Source organism: Schistocerca nitens, chromosome 1 (genome assembly GCF_023898315.1).
Source record: "Schistocerca nitens isolate TAMUIC-IGC-003100 chromosome 1, iqSchNite1.1, whole genome shotgun sequence".
Taxonomy (NCBI): domain Eukaryota; kingdom Metazoa; phylum Arthropoda; class Insecta; order Orthoptera; family Acrididae; genus Schistocerca; species Schistocerca nitens.
In genome coordinates, this window is record NC_064614.1 from 200,533,431 (window position 1) to 200,553,772 (window position 20,342).

Here is a 20,342-nt window from a genome sequence, read left to right on the forward strand (position 1 = left end):
CCATGTGGTGCACGAGTGGTTGCGCGGACTACCAAAAGAATTTTTTTCTAAAGGAATTTATGCACTTTGTAAGTGCTGGAGGACTTGCATTGAGCGTGGAGGAGATTATGTTGAAAAGTGATACAGCTTTGTACCACTTCTGCACAATAAATATTATTTTAAAAAAATATTTAAGGTTTTCATTTGACTCATCCTCGTATTTTGATTTTTAGACAATTCAAACATGTTTTCCTTCTTTATTGATTTTTATAATGAACCAGCCAGCCAAGTCCTAGTTAATGACGGCAGTAGAATTCTGATCAAATGTAACCCTTTTAAGAAGAGACAAATATTTAATGAAAAGTTGCAATTTGAAGGACACTCAGTTTTAATGGGAATTATGTCAGTTTCAAACAAATTCCACAAAAATGTGTGTCTGTAGGTAATACAGATTGTCTCGTATGTACACAGATTACTGAAATAGGGCAAGGAGAAAACCAAGGGATGTGAATGTAATTCTTTAGGAATATTCATTTGGGATGCAAACTGTCAAAAGCTCCAGAAAAGATTTGAAGTAAATAAATCAAATTAAACAGTTAAAACAACAAAACAATCAATTTTTGACAAAATAATTTAATTGGGTGGATAAAAAAAATCTACTAACCAAGTGGCGGCAAAACACACACATAAAAGGGGTAGTAATTAGGCAAGCTTTCGGAGCCAGTCGCTCCTTCTTCAGGCAGAAAGGTTTAAGGGGAAGGAATAGAGTTGAAGGGAAAGGACTGGAGAGGTCAGGAAAAGGAGTAGTAGTAGTAGTAGTAGTAGTAGTAGTAGGAAGGAAAACAAACACACACACACACACACACACACAGAGAGAGAGAGAGAGAGAGAGAGAGAGAGAGAGAGAGAGAGAGAACTGCAGGTCAGGGTAGACTTACTGCACGAGATGTGAAGGAAAGACAGATACAAGTATCTAGAAAAATTGAAACCACTGAAGGTCCACAAGATGAATTAAAAAGCAGGCATGTGTGCAGTTACGAAAGGCTGATGTCAGTGGACACGAAAGCTGATAACGCTCACTATTTCTGTGATTCTCACTTAGACCTCGCAACTACAGTACACACTCCTACCTGCAAGACTATTTCCACTGATCTTCAGTTACTGTGAGCTACATAGACAATGTTTAAATGGATCAGTTATCTAAATACTTTTAATTTTATTCTTGATTATCGAATAAATGTAAAATTTTCATACTTCGAAATGAAAAAGTAATGCACTTGTTTCACTCTTTCCAGGGCCCCACAGGAAGTCCACCAACTCCACCTCCAACAACTAACTGAAAAATAGATCTGAGTTATATGCTATCTCCTTTTTTGAGAACTGATATTTATCTGAATGAAAAGATCTGATTGTAGCTTTACTTTGTGTTGTTTCATATACAATTTGTGTTTGCAAGATGGAGTTGATGTACTCCATTGTTCCAGCACTGAAAGACATGATTTTTCTTTGCACAGATGATAAAACATACTTAACTAGGAAGTTTAATTTTAATAATTTTCACTTTTGAAGTTTATTAATGTGCAACATCATGTTGTGTATTGGATTAGTTCATATATATATATTTCTGAAATATATATCTGTTGTTAAAATATTAACATTGTAAAATATTTTATAAATTCAGTTACATCATTTACAAAGTGCAGGTGTTGTAACATTTAATGTATAAACCTGTGTAAATTACTCAAAGTAAATAAAAATGAGTTTAATGGTGCTACTACTCAGTTTCACACTTTCAAGTGATCTTTACCTTTATTACTAAGAGATGAAGCTAGTTTTATCTGTTAAACGGGTTGTCTGAAAAGAGGAAATTTAGTTTTCTGCAGTTTTTAGACTAATGATTGGGGCACCAGTGAGGTAGTTGTCTTCCACCTATGCCACTGCCGCCGCCCCCCCCCCCCCCATGACCCTAATTTATTCCCACTTCTTGCAGACTACTCCTTCCTCTATCCCCTCCCATTCCCCAGAGGAGTTCACAGTTGCCTCAACCTCCCAAGCGTCAAGCCTCCTACATGCGTTGTGTGGGTGTATATTTGTACTCTCTATGCACCTATGCCGCTGCCGCCCCCCCCCCCCCATGACCCTAATTTATTCCCACTTCTTGCAGACTACTCCTTCCTCTATCCCCTCCCATTCCCCAGAGGAGTTCACAGTTGCCTCAACCTCCCAAGTGTCAAGCCTCCTACATGCGTTGTGTGGGTGTATATTTGTACTCTCTCTCTCTCTGTCTAAAAACTACAGATTCTTTTAGTCTTGTTTATGTCTCTATTGACGACTCAGTGCCTGTAATGTTAAATGAAATGTTGGTTGTTTTTGTGTATCACCTTGATACTGTATAGCTTAATACTGCAACCCATTCATTCACTTATAAAAGGTGTTTGAGAAAAGCAATGATACTGATTTTTTTTTCATTTACCATCATTTTTATCTTTTTGAACAACAATGTTATCCTCTTCAAAGTAGTTCCCTTCACCAACTGTACAAGGGCAGAGTCGTCTTTCCAAGTCTTGGTGGCAGCACTGAAAGACTTCAAGTGGTAGGGCCTTTAACATGTCAGTCACATTCTTTTGAATGTTCTTCAGAGTCCCAAAATAATGTCCTTTTAAGACATTTTTCAACTTGGAAAAGGAGAGTCAGACCAGGTGAATAGGGGGGCTGTGGAACAACAGGAATGCATTTTTGAGGTAAAAAATTCCATGATGGAAGTGGCCGTTTGACAAGGGGCATTGTCATGCAGCATCCACATGTCTGCAATGTCCAGTCTTTCTTTATTCACCCTTTTCATGAGCCTTTCAAGGACATCTTTGTAAAACAGTTGGTTGACACTTTGCCCTGGAGGAACAGATTCTTTATGCACAATATCCCAAATGTCAAAAAAGCAAATCGGCATAATTTTAACCTGATTTATTGATTCGAGCTTTTACTTTTCGGTCGATGAAAGGTCTCATTGTGTCACTCCTCGCATTGCCACTTTGTGTAAGGACAAAAGTCCTGGATTCACCACCTGTGATCACACGACTGAACCATTGGAGGTCACTGAAATACTCTCAAGAAGGTCAGCTCATACGTTACTTTGATTGTCCTTCTGCTTGGTTGTGAGGGTTTTCGGTACCATTTTGACACAAACCTTTCACATATGCAAAACTTTGGTCAAAATTTGGTGTACGGTGGAAGTTTTACAGATAACCCACCATCCTTATTGTTAAACGATGGTCTAACAAGAGCATGCACACATTCTGTGTTTCTTGTCTGTTTTTGAAGTTGAACGTCTCCCTGAGTGAGTTTCATTTTCAACGTGTTCTCGCCCTTCAAAAAATGATTTTGTACTAGTGGAAAACTAGTGCTTTTGATAAGGAATGTTTTCCATAGGCCTGTTTCAACTTTTCAAAGGACACACTCGTGGACTGCCCAAGTTTTAGCACAAAACTTAATCGCATAACATTGTTCTAAATTCTGCTGTTCCAGTTTCGTAACACAACTGATGGTGCTCTCAAAAATCACATGATGGTTGTAAGGAGTTGAAATTTGGACTGAGCAGCTGGCTGGGATGGACACATTGGTCTACACAAGAAGACCACAGTGTTGCCAGATTGCTTGCAGTGTTGTCAGTCTCATTACCTTTCACACACACCTTGTATGTTTGTTACAACAGTCAACATACTACTATAATGCAGCAACCAGCCTGGTTACCCATTATTGTTTGTATGGTCTGAAAGTGGTCATATATACAGTGTGTCCCAGACTTCAGAGCAAAACTGTACACTTGGTAGACAATCCCAAACTGAGTATTTTGAGATAAAGAACCAATCACTAAAAAGTACTGTTTCAGAGAGTACCAGGTCTTGAATGGGCAATGCATACTGCCTACTGTATTTGCATTGGTGGTGCCACTTTGAAAAGCAATACATAGTTGCCTGCAATGTGCCAATGAATGAGTTTACCATCATGGCTGGTTGTTTAACATGGAGCACCATTACTTATTGCACACATGCACTTAATGCCTGCTGCAGCAGGACGTAATGCATAGAAAACAAAATGAAAGTAAAGAGAAAAGCTATGCAACAGGTATTGTTCAGAGGGAAAAAAAAATTATCAGCATGGATAGAAACTAGGTCATCTGATTCACGGAGTACTAACTAATGTTCATGACAAAAAATTGTTTACATAGTAGAATTTGTGGAAATGTTATTGGATCATGTGCAAGAAGATTCTTTGTTAAGTACTAATCAACTTGCTGTGAAATGCATGCTTGGAAGAATAAAGTGGGGAAGTATTACTGGCACAGCTGCTATAAGATGTAATTTATCTTAATAAAAAGAACTGAATGTTCAGAACTTAACATTGGTCTAGAATGTATAATTTCAACTCAAAGTTTGAGTACCTTGTATGAAAATGTTAAAAACGAACAACAGAAAACTTGTGTTTTACGGACAGGGTTCTTAAACATTGAATATCAGTTTAATGCCATAGTATTGTTGTTGTTACTACTACTACCACTACTACTACTACTACTACTACTACTTTTTGCAGCAGAGGTTACATTTTTGGACGTGGTCATGCCTACTGAAGGCTACTCCCAGCTTTGTAAGGAGTTGGTCTGGTGACTTCACTCATTTTGCAATACTGTGTGCAAGATATAGGCAGTGTATTGAAGTTATATCTTTTATTTCACTGCCCTTTCTACACCCTAGAATTATAGACAAAGCACTCTTCCAGTGCATCAATGTTGGGGCTGACATCAGTTAACCTTGACGCTCAAGTCCTTGTATTTCAATTTCTTCTGATCCACTTTATCATTAATGCTTCATCTACACAAAATTTATACTCAGGAAATGCAATCAGGCTCAAAAGAAATTTCTTACAAATAACTCACCCAACTCATCTTAGAATACTGCTTAAGTTTGTGGAACCCATACCAAATAGCACTAACAGGATATTGAACACATATGAGATGTGATCAAAGAATAATGGGAATTTTTGTTTTTGTTAAAGAATTTATATTTATTCAACAGAATCAACTTTGTCCCTTTCAAAGTATAAGGGACATTCAAAAAGAAATGAGCCAGAGGCACACTTACAGAAACCAGTAGCTGTATGTTAGAAGTATTGACCCTGGCTGTTGAGACACTTGTCCCACTGCAACACAAGGCAGTGAATAACTGTCTCATAAAATTCCCAGGGCTGCGATGTTAACCAGTTCCGCACATACAGCTGGACGTTGTCGTCCGAGGTGAATCGTTTGCCCTTAGAGCCTTTTTAAGGGGACCAAAAATGGTGTAATCACAAGGAGAGGTTCTGGGCTGTATAAAGGGTGCCCAAGAACCTCCCATTTGAATTTCTGCACGAGTGCCACAACTGTGTTGGCTGTATGAGGCTTTGCATTGTTGTGGAGCAGAACGATCCCACAGGTGAAATTGCATAGTCATTTTGATTTGATCACTTGGCAAAGGGTGGTGAAGGTTTTGCGAGTGACGCTGGGCATTCACTGTTGTCCCATGCTGCAGGCAGTGAATCAGACGGGGGCCGTGGTCAAAGAAGAATATCAGCATAACCTTTCCTGCACGTGTGTGAATAGTGTGGCGGTGACCCTGCATGCTTCCACTGGAGACTGTCATTTTCATTCTGGTTCGAAGTGATGACACCATGACTCATCTCCAGCCACCATTCATGCCAGGAACGCATTCCCTTCCCATATATAGTGCTGCAGATGAGCAAGACAGTGGGCCATGCAACATGCTTCCTGGTGTGACAGATTGTGCATGTGCAGTTGTTCCTACATGATAGTGTGAACACTTTCGACGCTCAATTCGAGCATGGCGGCTATGGCTTTCACTGTCACTCAGCGGTCCTGGATAATGAGTGCATCCACCAGCCGGAAGATGTCATCGGCAATGCAGTGTGGAGCTCCAGACCGTGCATCATCAGCTAACGACACCTATCCTTCCCTGAAGCGCTTGTGCCTTGCCTTGACCCTTGCAAGAGACATGCAGTGTTCGCCGTACACTTGTGACATTCGTCAATGAATGTCTGTTCCTCCTCCTCCTTCTGCTGTCAGAAAACGAGCAACACCTCTTCGCTCTTCTGTTGACACCTCCATGTCACTGTTTGGAATGCGACTGGCAGCTGCTAGTTCTGTATACTCACACGGCATGCACGCGTGCCCTCTATCAATGCGCTATGAACTTCCACGAACTGGTCGGAACCACACCTCATTACACATGCTACGATATTATGCTACTGTCACTGGTTTGCACATTCGACTTGGCTCTTCTGTTTTTAAATGCCCCTTATAAAATACACTTGTGCCATCTCTTTTTTCCAATCTTTAAGCACTTCTAGAACTCACGTTTCATTATGGTGTTCAGCTTCTTCAGTGATTCTGTTTTTATCTCATTAGTGCAGGTAAAATGACGTCCTTTTGTCGCTCTCTTCAGCCTCTGGAATAAAAAGAAAATGGGGGTGGGGGTGTCTAGTCTGACAAAAAATCATGAACAAACATTGAGTTTTTAGCAGGAGCATTACTGTGAAGCAGTTTCCACAAGTGGTTTTCCCCACAATTCACGCAATCAACGCGTAACGTTCAGGAAGAATTCCTTATTGACCCTTAGGCAGAAACATGATAACACTATCCCATTGTAACTGAAGAAAACAGTGAGAAGAACCTCCATGTGTGATCAAACTTGTCATTTTTTTTTTTTTTTTTGCAGCTTCCATTAGGACGACTGGGAGGCCTTGGTTTTGATGTCATACCCATGTTGCATCACCTATTATAACCTGCTTCACAAGTTCTGGATCATTGTCCACTTCATACAGCAATTTCTGAGCAATATTGTTGGTAAAAATTCCATAGTTTCAGAACAAACATTGTTGCTACATGTTTCATGCCCAAAATATACTGAAAAATTGCTTGGCACAAGCCAAAGAATATGCTGACATCATCAACCACCTCTCTGATAATGATTCAGCAATTTTCTAAAACCATTTTCTGCAGTTCTTTCATAGTGTCGTCAGTAGCTGATATGCCAGGGCAGTTGTCGTCTTCCATATCTTCTCGACCCTCTTTGAAATGTTTATACCAGGCTTAAACTCGTGTCTTACTCAGAGTAGTTTTGCCACACTCAACACTTCAAATATGGTGCTGCAATTTATTCAATTTTTCAAGCAAAGCTTAATGCAAATTCTTTGATACATCTAAAAATAAAAATGTGCCGAACAATCGAAAATGTGCATAACCTTTTCAACGGTCAACAAGAAACTAAATATTTAAATCAGCTGAGAATGCAAATGTACATCAGGAATCTGTGTACCAACAAGATTACAAAAATTACCATAAATCGGACGTATATAAAACCCGCAAAATTAAAAAATTCCTGTTACTTTTTGATTACACCTCATACTGAGGCTTGTTTGACCTGTGGGACAGTTTCAGAGATTCTGAAGAAACTGAACCTGCAGAACATTGAAGATAGATGCCTACATAGTCATTCTTCCAGCATTCCATATGTGAAGGAAACAGGAAAAGATCTAACTGGTACAATGGGAAGTACCCACTGCCACGCACTTCACAATGGGTTGCATAGAGTGATTGTAGATGCAGATATATCAGTTAAGAAGCATGATCTTTTACCTGACCGAATGTAATTCGAAACTTAATGCCAGGTTATAACTGTGAGTAGGATTGGAACTCAAACCGGAGACCTTTGTCTTTCACGATGAGTGCTCTGCAAACTGAACTATGCAAGCTCAACTCACAGCCTGCCCCCATAGCTGCACTTCTGCCAGTACCTCTCTCCTACCCTCCAAATGGCACAGAAGTTTTCTTTCATACTTGGCATGATTAGCACTCTTGGAAGAAAGAATATTTTAGAGAAGTGGGTTAACCACAACTTTGGGGGATTGTTTCTAGTAATATTTTTCATTCTGCAGTGCAATATGTGCCAATTTGAAATTTTCTGGCAGATTAAAACTATGTTCCAGACTGAGACACGAACCTGAGATCTATGCCTTTGGTGGGCAAATGTTCTACTGACTGAGCTAGCTAAGCACAACTCATGACCCACCCTCATAACTCTACTTCTGCTACTACCTCTCTCCTACCTTCCAAACTTCATAGAGGGTCTCATGTTTGAGTCCCATCCTGGCATCCTGTTTTAATCTGTCAGGATGTTTAAAACCAGTGGTCACACTGCTGTAGAGTGAAAATTAATTCTGGAAACATTCCCCCAAGGCTATGGCTAAGCCATTTCTCTGCAGTGTATTTTCCTCCAGGAGTGGTTAGTCCTGGAAGATATGCAGAAAAACTTCTGTGAAGTTTGGAAGGTAAGAGAGACCTAAATGCAAAAGCAGAGCTGTGGAGGTGGGCCGTGAGTGTGCTTGGATAGCTCAGCTGGTAGAGCACTTTCCTGCAAAAGGCAATAGTCCCAGTCCCACAGTTGAGTCCCAGTCTGTACATCTTCTTTAATCTGCCAGAAAGTTTTATCGTCTAAGTGGTTGTAAAATTTGTTGGAGAAATCTTGTACTCTTAGATTTCTGCCTATTTGCTAATGAAGGTATGTGCATGTATGATTGTGTCTCATGAGGTATTAATTCTTCATCCAGATACGGCAGTCAGATGTAGTCCCACTATGTTGTTGTTGTTGTTGTTGTTGTTGTTGTTGTTGTCTTCAGTCCTGAGACTGGTTTGATGCAGCTCTCCATGCTACTCTATCCTGTGCAAGCTGCTTAATCTCCAAGAATGTACTGCAGCCTACATCCTTCTGAATCTGCTTAGTGTATTCATCTCTAGGTCTCCCTCTACGATTTTTACCCTCCACTCTGCCCTCCAATACTAAATTGGTGATCCCTTGATGCCTCAGAACATGTCCTACCAACCAATCCCTTCTTCTAGTCAGGTTGTTCCACAAACGCCTCTTCTCCCCAATTCTATTCAATACCTCCTCATTAGTTATGTGATCTACCCATCTAATCTTCAGCATTCTTCTGTAGCACCACATTTCGAAAGCTTCTATTCTCTTCTTGTCCAAACTATTTACCATTCATGTTTCACTTCCATACATGGCTACACTCCATACAAATACTTTCAGAAATGACTTCCTGACACTTAAATCTATACTCTCAGAAACGCTTTCCTTGCCATTGCCAGTCGGCATTTTATATCCCCTCTACTTCGACCATCATCAGTTATTTTGCTCCCCAAATAGCAAAACTCTTTATTACTTGAAGAGTCTCATTTCCTAATCTAATTCCCTCGGCATCACCCAATTTAATTCGACTACATTCCATTATCCTCGTTTTGCTTTTGCTTTTGTTGATGTTCATCTTATACCCTCCTTTCATGACACTGTCCCACTATGTACTCTGTAAAGTCAACATCTGTCATCTTGAGTGCTTTTTCATTATAACTTTTTCATAGTTCTTCATCCTCACAGCCTGATCTTAAGCAACCAGCATTAGAGCTTCTGACTGCTCTCTATCTTCCTCTTTTAAGCCACAGATACATCTGATTTCTATCAGTATCTTAAGTTGTCCAGACAGTTTGTGCATTACGCGATTTTTTGTTTTGATGTTATGTTGCAGAAGTGAGTCAGTGTCATTACCTTCTGAATTCTGTGAGAACCTCCTTGAAACCTTCCTAACTTGGGCAATAATGCCCCTCTTTCCATTTGTCATCTCAGACTGTATTATTTGATGCATAAGTGGATCATTTACTTGCTGGTTCGCAATGAGTTGACCCTTCACACGGTGGCTGTCACAAATGGCGGGAGGTGGGTCTTGCCTCTGTGTTATGACTGCTGAGGGGAGAGAAATGTAAGGAGAGGGTAGTGCCACCTGCTTCCGCAGTGCTGACACCATATGTCTTATTTTGTGCTTATACAAAAGCAGAAGTGACAAATGCAGAAATATTGGCAGGGCTCAGAGAAAAATTAATATTTTCCAACTAGAGCAGATTTTCTCCACTACTGGCAGCAACAGTAAAAAGGATCAATTTATTGTGGAAAAATAGTACCTGCCAAATTCAACTTTACAATTGTAATATGCTGTATCTATTTGTCTCACACCTTGCCCTCCTTACTTACAAGTCATATATTGTTTGTCCATGACAGCACTGGGGAGTACAATGCCATGCAGCCACTCTGCCCTACCAAAGCTATATTCAAGATCAGTAATTATCCAGTGGTTCTGTACCTGTAATTATGTTTTTGGCAATAGTTTTACCCTTCTGTGGTATTCTTCAAGAACTCTCATACTGTACGTTTATAGCATTTCCTGGTGAATATTGTACATGAAAGTCTTTTGGGCATGCCGCTTGATCATTGTAGAACATATATTTAACACTGATAAAGTAACAACAGGATACAGCTGCTGACTAATGTCTTCACCACTCCACTCCCATTCTATATGTGTACCACGCAATGCAATGGCCATGGGGTGGGGGTGGCTTGCTCTCATCAGTCCAGTTGTGGATGTCAGTCTGGGATCTGCCTTCATCCTGCTCAGTGTTCTACTTCTATGCTGCTACAGTGTTAGTTTCCATGGTAAATAATTCATTCTGGATGCGTGCCTGAAAGACATTCAAGCAATTTTTTTTTCTTGATTGCAATTTTTCTCTATTGCTAGTCTCCCCCACTTCTACATTTCTAACATTTGTATCTTTACCCAAGTGGGTATGCTCTACTTTCACAAGTTTCCCTCTAACTATGCTTAGTTTTATTTTAAACTAGCTGACCCGACAGACTTCGTCCTGTCAAAAAGATTTGTAATATGGCAGTTTTTTTGCCTACGTATTTAAAAAAATTCTCCTGAACAGAACCGTCACCCTGGTGATGGGGCATTGTGAATAAAAAATAATTAAATAAAACATATATAAGGATTTAAAAGTAAGTAATCGCTTTATTGTTAATCATGTGAATCATAATTATTATTATTATCATTGTAGTGCTTTGTGGTATACGATGTTTTTTGTTTGATTACCTGGCGCATAGATAAACAAATCTGATGGTTTTCCAACACGGGAACAGGCAACATACAATTGACCATGTGAGAAACATGGGTTTTCTAGATTAATACCACAAACACTTAATGATTGCCCCTGGGACTTGTTTATAGTCATAGCAAAAGCAAGCCGCACTGGAAACTGTAGTCGTTTAAACTCAAATGGCACATCAGTCGGAATCATTGGGATGCGCGGTATGAGAACATCTTCTCCTTTATACTTTCCTTTGAGTATAGTTGCTTCTATCACATTGTTTAGTAATTTTTTTATCGCTAACCGTGTACCGTTGCAAAGACGCGGTTGGTTGATATTTCGCAACATTATAACCACCGATCCAACCTTTAATTGAAGATTGTGAGGTGGCAATCCTGGCAAATCCAGCGAGTTTAAAAATTCCGGTGGATAGTTGACTACATCATCTTGATTAGTAGCCGAATCAACTGATTTATACATCCTCAATTCGCCTGTAATTTGTTCTTGAATTTTGAAATTTAATTCATTTACATCTATGTTTTTTGCAGCCAGTATAGCTCGTTCGCTCAACCAATCATGGTTTCTGTAATTTTGAGAAACATCTGGAAACACCTTCTGAATAAGTCCATCTTTTGATCGAGTTAACTGACAAAAACTTTGAGGAAAGTTAATGCAGCCAGTCAACATGTCTATAGGAAATTTGCCATTACCAATGTCAATGAGTTGTTTAGAGAATATGTTTCCAGATTGGTCATTTCGCAACTCGACACACATATTCTTGCTTAAATGAAGTACTTTGAATGTTTCCACAAATTGGAGGACTTTAGACATGCATTGAGTTCATCAGCTGGCGTTGATCGTGGAATCACTGGCAATGTTTGACGAAAATCTCCTGCTAATAAAATCATTGCACCACCAAATCGGTTATTATTGCTCCGTAGATCTTTTAAGGTTCTGTCTAAAGCCTCCAAAGATTTTTTATGTGCCATCGTGCATTCATCCCAAACAATCAATTTACATTGCTGCAAAACCTTTGCCATTGCAGAGTTCTTCGAAACGTTGCAGGTTGGAGTTTCATTGCTTTGCATATTTAATGGCAATTTTAGTGCTGAATGGGCTGTTCGACCACCTTCAAGCAAAGTTGCTGCGATTCCCGACGAAGCGAGTGCAAGTGCAATTTTATTTTGTGAGCGAATTGTTGCTAATATTAATGAAATCAAAAAAGTTTTTCCTGTACCACCAGGTGCATCTAAGAAGTAAATCCCTCCAGTTTCATCATTTGTTACTTTCATAAGAGTTTCAAATACATACTTCTGTTGTTCAGTTAACAGTGGAAGATTTGTTTGAATTAATTCTTTCAAAGCGTTGAGATCATACAGTTTTTCTCGATGCAACTCTTGGTAACGCGATTTTTGTTTGACTGATGTAATGACGTGGAAACTGATGCATTTTATCTCGCGTGCCGAAACTAATACAAAAGAAACGCGAGTTTCGGAACGCGACATTAAACTTCTCCAACTATGTATTCTGTGCTCCAACGCACACACGCACATTGTTTTGATAGATATGATCTTTGACGTTAGGAACACACCTACATTGCTTAGACAACAGTGTGTGCTTGTAATTTAATATGAACTTTATACCATAGCAATAAAGCTCAAATTGACTACGTTTTAGTTACAAATCATTTGTATAGGAAAAAGAAAAGGGCTATTTTTAGGGTTTTTCCAGCAATAATTCTAATTTTTCTCGCCGTAAAAACCATCCTTGAACTTCAACGAACATTTTAAAAAAGGCTTTGGCCAAATTGGTCGAGGCGTTGTTGAGTTATGCGCTTACCAACACATTTTGCGATTCATTTTAATATGAACTTTATACCATAGCAATAAAGCTCAAATTGACTACGTTTTAGTTACAAATCATTTGTATAGGAAAAAGAAAAGGGCTATTTTTAGGGTTTTTCCAGCAATAATTCTAATTTTTCTCGCCGTAAAAACCATCCTTGAACTTCAACGAACATTTTAAAAAAAGATTTGGCCAAATTGGTCGAGGCGTTGTTGAGTTATGCGCTTACCAACACATTTTGCGATTCATTTTTATATATTAGATGTTTCATGTAGCTTTATAAGTGGGTGTGTGTAATCTTTTTCTGTCCACAACATATACCAGCCCGTAACTGGCAAAACATGGACTACCAAAGAGAGCCATTTGGGAAACAACCCATCATGTTTGAGCTATTGCGTAAATCCATTCAGTTTTTTACGTTGGCATGACTGTCACCAAGTTGTTAGTGAAGATGAGCAAGCACAGGCAAAGACTGTATTCTGACAACACACAATATTCTGTTGCAGAGCACGTTCTAAAATATAATAGTTGTGACCTTGGAGCCTGTTTCATCACACATGCCATTTCAATTCTTCCCTCAAGAGACAAGTTTCTCACTACTCTGCAGGTGGGAACTGGCATTACAACACGTCCTTGGTACCCGCCACCCACTTGGCCTTAATTTCCATTAATTTCTTTGGTCTCAGTAATCCTTCCTTTAGTATCTTTTATTTTATGACCTGTCTACTTTTAAGATTTAAGTGTCAGGAAGTCTTTTCTGAAAGCATTTGAATGGAGTGTAGCCCTGTATGGAAGTGAAACATGGACGATACACAGTTTAGACAAGAAGCGAATAGAAGCTTTCAAAATGTGGTGCTACAGAAGAATGCTGAAGATTAGAGGGGCAGATCACGTAACTATGAGGAGGTACTGAGTAGAATTGGGGAGAAGCGAAATCTGTGGCACAACTTAACTTGAAGAAGGGATCAGTTGATACGACATGTTCTGAGGCATCAAGGAGTCACCAATTTAGTGTCGGAGGGCAGCATGGAGGATAAAAATCGTAGAGGGAGACCAAGAGATGAATACACTAAGCGGACTCAGAAGGATGTCAGTTGCAGTAGGTACTTAGAGATGAAGAAGCTTGCACACAGTATAGTAACATGGAGAGTGCATCAAACCAGTCTCTGGACTGAAGACCACAACTACTACTTTTCCCCATCCCCCATCTCTACCACTGTTAACACTCTTAGTAACACATGCACTATATTTTGTCAGGTACCTCTGTATTGTGTATTGCCCTATCTTCCACCTTTAAGCTCCCAGGTTTTCAAATCTCATCTGGTGGAGTCTCCAACAACCAATCTTTCCTTCACATGCCATCCGGTAAGCCTCCCCTGGGTAAGTTTTCCATAAACCTCCCCATTCTTTATCCTTCATCCCTCTGTCTTCTCCTTCAACCCTCCTGCCAGAAAAGCCACTGACTCTGAAAGCTTCCAAATTTCTATATATACATGTGTTCTGCAGCCACCTGGTGAGTAAACTTTTTATGTATCGAATTACATTACATTTTCAAAAGCAGGTAAATTGTTGTCATTTCTTCTTCTTCTTTTTTTTTTTTTTTTTTTTTTTTTTTTTTTTTTTTTTTTGTCGTTCCTTAGTTGCTTCAAAATTCATGGAGGTATATTTTATCTTTGCAACTAAATGAAAGTCAGTTTGTTTTTTGCCATGTGTGTTTCACCTCTTTTTATTTATGAAGCATCTTCAGTGGCCTGTAATAACCAAATATATGAAAATGTATTATGTAACAAGTATGTTACTATGTCACATTTTCTCATGTTTTCAAGTTAGAAACAATTTCTGTAGCAAAAGTTTCATGAGATTCAATTATTGTTTGGTGTTACTTATGATAAACTGTGCTATCCAAGCACATTACAATGCATGGGATAGAGCAATATTGGGTTGAATGTTATCTGCTGCTGTAGATTTTGATTTCATGTATGCACATAATTTGTACTTTGTAACAAGCTGCCTTTACTTTGATAATTGTTTAATTTCTATTTCACAATAAAATTATTTCATAAAACATACTCTTTCATTTCCTGCTCCCCTTGGATCTATATCCAGACTTTGCAGGTGGAGCAAAACCTTTATGAGCTGTCTTTGTCTTTACTAGCTGAAAAATTCTCCTATCAGAGCACAAAAAAGGCAAATATGCTCCTCTAAAGGACTCTTAACAGAAAATTGGGAAATCAGCTGCCTCAATCTTCATTCTGACTTCCTCACAAAAAATTTGGGCATGTGAACATACTTCTCCTCTTAACACAGAAGATTCCAAATCCTTTTAACCCAATCTCTGTTTGTAGTAACACTTTCGTTCTCAACATCTCCCTCTCACTGCCACTGTCTGTATGTGTCTCTGTCCCACTGTCTCCTCTTTCTCCTACTGGTATTTCTTCCTGTCTGTCTCTCTCTCTCTCTCTCTCTCTCTCTCTCTCTCTCTCTCACTGCCAGTGTCTTCAGCCATTTCTCTCGCTCTTCATTACCATTGTCTTCTTCTCTGCCGAATTAACTGTCTCTCTGCCCAATCTTTTTCTTTCCCAGTGTCATTGTCTCTCTCTTTCTCACTTACTGTCTGCTGCCTTTCTCTTCAATTACCACTGTCTCCTCTCCACACGTGCTTGGTGATTCACCCTTCCACTGGCACTGTCTCTTCTCTCTTTCACTGTCACTGTCACTGTCTCTGGGCTACTCTTTTTCGGCACAAAAAGCACAAATACGATCACATGCCAAAATTTTTGGCAAAGCAGGCAGAATGTGGATCCAAGCAGTTGGTTCCCCATTTTTCTGTCAGAGTCTTTTAAAGAGGAGCACATTCGGCTTTTTTGTGCTCTGGCAGCAGCATATTTCAGCTGGTTTCCTCCTTCTTCCAGTTACGCCGGAGTGTGCTGCTTGTGAAGTGAATTCTGTCATCCAATAAGATTTTAGATCATTTATGTACTTCAAAAAAATTAACATACTTTGACATACACAAATAACAAATAAGTATGCATAAACCAAATCATTTTAGGCTACACCTAAAGTATACTGTCAAATGTGCAGCTGGATTTGTAAGTACAAAGAATTCTGTACTACAAAATAATTTTTTGTGAGGAGCTTACACTGTCAAGTGGTACCACTGAATGATTTGCCGGTCAAAACAATCTGTATAGGCATGAAGTGGCCATTACACAAAGACAGCGTGCTTACGTTTTATTGGTAAAAAAATTGTGACTGAAAACATAGTCTGACCTCAGGAGCCATGCGATGATCCCACAACCTTGTTGTGTGTTCACATCAGTTAAAACTAAATTTACACCTCATAGCAGATATTAGGTGCATATTTTATTAGGTATATAAGTATGGTAACTTTGATCTTCTGGATCTCAGTGACAAGGATATCGTAAAACGTTTCGAAGTTCCCCAAGAACATACTCTTAAGCACATATAAGGAACATTTTGATGATCTGCCATGAATAGAAATTAGAGAAGTGTACATCCCCAAAACTGATATTTTTGGTACCCCCCCCCCCCCAAAAAAAAAAGGTTTTTAATGGTTTCTCAGAAAATGGCACTTTAGTAAGCCATCTACGATCCAGCCTAGACCACACCTAATACAAAATTACCAAACAATTTGCTCAATTTGCCTGGGCTGGAGGAAATGTGTAATGTTTACATTTTGACCCTGTAGTGTAGGTTCAAATGGCTCTGAGCACTATGGGACTCAACTGCTGTGGTTATCAGTCCCCTAGAACTTAGAACTACTTAAACCTAACTAACCTAAGGACATCACACACATCCATGCCCGAGGCAGGATTCGAACCTGCGACCGTAGCAGTCCCACGGTTCCGGACTGCGCGCCTAGAACCACGAGACCACCGTGGCCGGCCCTGTAGTGTAGGATAGCTACAGTATATACATTGTTCTGATAGGTATACAAATGACTGCTAGTCCAAGGGCAATCCAAACCACTTGAGTATTAGCTCTGATCAATAGAACACAAGATGTGACCCCTCTGAAAGGTTGCATTTTCGCATGCAGGTTTTTGGAACATATTGATACCATGCACTGCTGTACATAGAGCAATTTTAGAATCATCTGTGATAATGCCACACCAAAATGATGCTGGGTAATTTTACTCTTCTCTATAGTCCAAAGGGAAGTGAACCTCAGACATACTTTACTTCCAGTCTGCACACTACTGTATTGTCTTCAGTGTTGTGGAGTCTAGTTTTTAACTACAGGTATTTTCAGTTTCAAATATGGTGTATTATGGTGTATCCAAGCATTAGACATTATTAATCTGTGGAAGTAGACAGTGGCTTATCTACGCAGCACTGCAAATACTCCAAATGAAACTTTACCGACCATCTTTAATTTACGGGTGATAAGTGTGTGTATTAATCTCATTTCACGGTATATTGTCAATCGCAATGAGCAGTTGTCCTCATTGTAATATCATTACTAGGTCATGTGGCACTGATGAGGAACAGTAATGTCTTGAGAAATATTTACTGCTGGTAGAGTCCTGTCCTGCTTTCAGTTTTCACACACTGAAAGGCAGGGGGGGAGGGGGTTGGGAGAGGAGATTTATGAGTACATCCTCAAGGATAACATCATTTTATTGACAAGCGACGTGATAAGCAGTTCATCACTGTAAAGACCAAATGAAACATGTCATAGTGAGGGCTGCCTAAACAATCACATCTATGCATACACAGTGTGATCCCCTATGACACCAATTTAGGTGTGTATTCTTGTATTCAAACAACCAAAAGTGTGCAGAATGGTATCTGCAATAGATTGTCCCCAGTAACTTGCACTGTTTGTTGCAATTCAGCAATGGTTCTTGCAGGCACCAGACAACGAGTACGTTTTTACTTCACTATGTTCCATACACATTCAGTTTGTGAAAGATCTGGTGATCTTGCTTGAAATGTGCAGAGATCATGGGGAAAGGCAAGTGGAGAGCTGGGCGTTTATGACTGAGGATGTTCAGACTCTACACAAATTGTTTTGTAAAATTTCTATTCCTAAAATTTTTATTCCTTTTCTTTTTTTTCTGAAGTGTAAGGATGCAGTGCCCACACAGACACCCGAAGTCCCTTCCTTGACCAAGGTGCTGAAAGCAAGGACCCACTGCACCAGGGCTGATGTGGCATGGGTGGCAATGATGGCATACATCCCATCAGCTTCCAAAGGTTCAAGGTACAGAGAAAGTGTAACTATCTTGCTCTGTAACAGAGAACTGAATAAGTGACTTGGTCAGAGCTGAATACGTGACTACATTACATTGCAACACCACTGTTCCACGAAGAGAAAAAGAGGACGAGAAAGGTCAAAACCATACACAGTATGGACACAAATAAGCATTCACTGCCAAACAGTAACCTAGCTAATGTTTCTCTACATGCCCAGTTGGTAATCCAAAGTAGTACATATAACAAGCAACAGTGGCCACTCTAAGCCGCACCCAAGCTTACTCAACTAGTAAACTCACATTTAGTGCCTTAATTAGTTTGGTGCCACTGACGACATCATCAACAGGCCCCTTAGAACAACCTATGTCAGTTCTTACAGGCACTAGCCAAGGTGGGGACCTAACAGCTTTTAAAACTAAATAGGACTAGCCATAACTTAAAAGAGAATGTGCTGTAACAGTAAAGTGCGTCTTAGGCTACTTAAGCACCACCAAGTGAGTAAATGCTGAGGGACGAGGATGACGGCGACAACAAATATGCATTCCTTGTTCCTTAGTACTACACAAGAACAATTAAATAACTGTGGAAATGCCCATAACAAACCACATGGACAAGCATAAAACATACAAGACCCTCGCACTTTTTAAAGCAGTCAAATTGCACAATTCTGAGACTACACATCAATTACAGGTAAGTCATCCCAAATTTACAATGGGAACACACAAAGTCAATATGAGTAAATATGAACGGCAATACCCTTTAATATTCCAACATACTTACAGGTAGAAACAAAGAGATTGTAGCCAACTAAAATCCAACCAGACAAATACAACACAGTGTCAGACACAGTTCTCACAAACATGTTCTCCAATCACACAGTTAAGTGGACATTTAACGAACAGTGGTACCGCCAGTCTGAATTTGGTGACTGGTATTGCACTTAGTCCACATGCTCGATGCTTTCCAGTCATCCTCTCAGGAGAGTGCAAACCATTTTCCTGGTAGTAAAGGCTACTAGTGTCGTATCACTAAGACCAAATTTCAAACAGCAGCTACATGGCCTTAACATAAGCTAACACAACACAACAGACAACCAAATTATAGGCCACTATCTTTCACTTGACAGAACTAGCAAACACAAGACACGTGCACCTCATCATTGATCACGTCACAGGGGAACCACTCGCAGTGGATCACAAGCCAATGACATTACACACCGGCTCTGACAACAGTTTGTGGGTCCTGACCACAGGAAGAATTCTCAACGTTGGACTACCAATGTACACCCAACATGTGTAACTTATCTTCATATGCAAGTCATGGTGGAACCACTTCCCATGGAACTATACTTGATTCCTGAACGCATGACACAAAATAGATCACGAACACATAAGCCTTTTACTCTTCCTACAAAAGTACACCAAAAATCGCATGCGAGATACAAGCCACCAGTAACAACTGTAATATGGCTATGGTAGAAGCTTACCACAGCAACACAGTCCTTCCGCATTTCAAAATAAGTCAATAAATATATCTAAAAACACAGATGATGTGACTTACCGAACGAAAGTGCTGGCAGGTCGATAGACACACAAACAAACACAAACATACACACAAAATTCAAGCTTTCGCAACAAACTGTTGCCTCATCAGGAAAGAGGGAAGGAGAGGGAAAGACGAAAGGATGTGGGTTTTAAGGGAGAGGGTAAGGAGTCATTCCAATCCCAGGAGCGGAAAGACTTACCTTAGGGGGAAAAAAGGACACACACACATATTCATCCGCACATACACAGACACAAGCAGACATTTGTAAAGGCAAAGAGTCATGCAGCATCCATCCAGACACCCAATGTCCCCTCCTTGACCCAGATGATGGAAGCAACGACCCCAGCTACTGATACGGCATCGGTGGCAATGATAGGATGCACCCCATCAGCTGCCGAAGGAGCAAGGTGCAGAGAAAGCAGAACTATCTAGCTCTGTAACAGACAACTGAATAAGTTACTAGGTCAGAACTGAATAAGTGAGTATGTCATACGGCAAGGCACAACACCACTGTTTGATGAGATAAAAAAAAGCCAAAGAGCAAAACATTACTTAAGCACGGGCATAAAACTTAATCAGAAAACCTGAACAAGTTCTGACTTCACTATTATTATTGAGCATTGTCTTATGCACTGCCATTAAAGTAAACCGGAACTGCATTAATGAAAACCAGACCACAGTAAATTTTGAACACACACAAACACACACACAGACACAGAGACAGAGAGACA

The 20,342-nt window shown here is 39.8% G+C and overlaps 1 protein-coding gene across 2 annotated transcripts in view; it reads left to right on the forward strand.

Moving 5' to 3' along the window:
• LOC126245613 (small integral membrane protein 14) overlaps nt 1–1,756 on the forward strand; it is a 104,658-nt gene extending 102,902 nt beyond the window's left edge. For both annotated transcript variants that reach the window (XM_049948331.1, XM_049948330.1), the window contains exon 5: nt 1,275–1,756. In XM_049948331.1, coding sequence (XP_049804288.1) covers nt 1,275–1,319 — 45 coding nt within the window. In that variant the 3' untranslated portion in view covers nt 1,320–1,756. The remainder of the gene's footprint in view (nt 1–1,274) is intronic.
• Nucleotides 1,757–20,342: the final 18,586 nt, after the last annotated feature.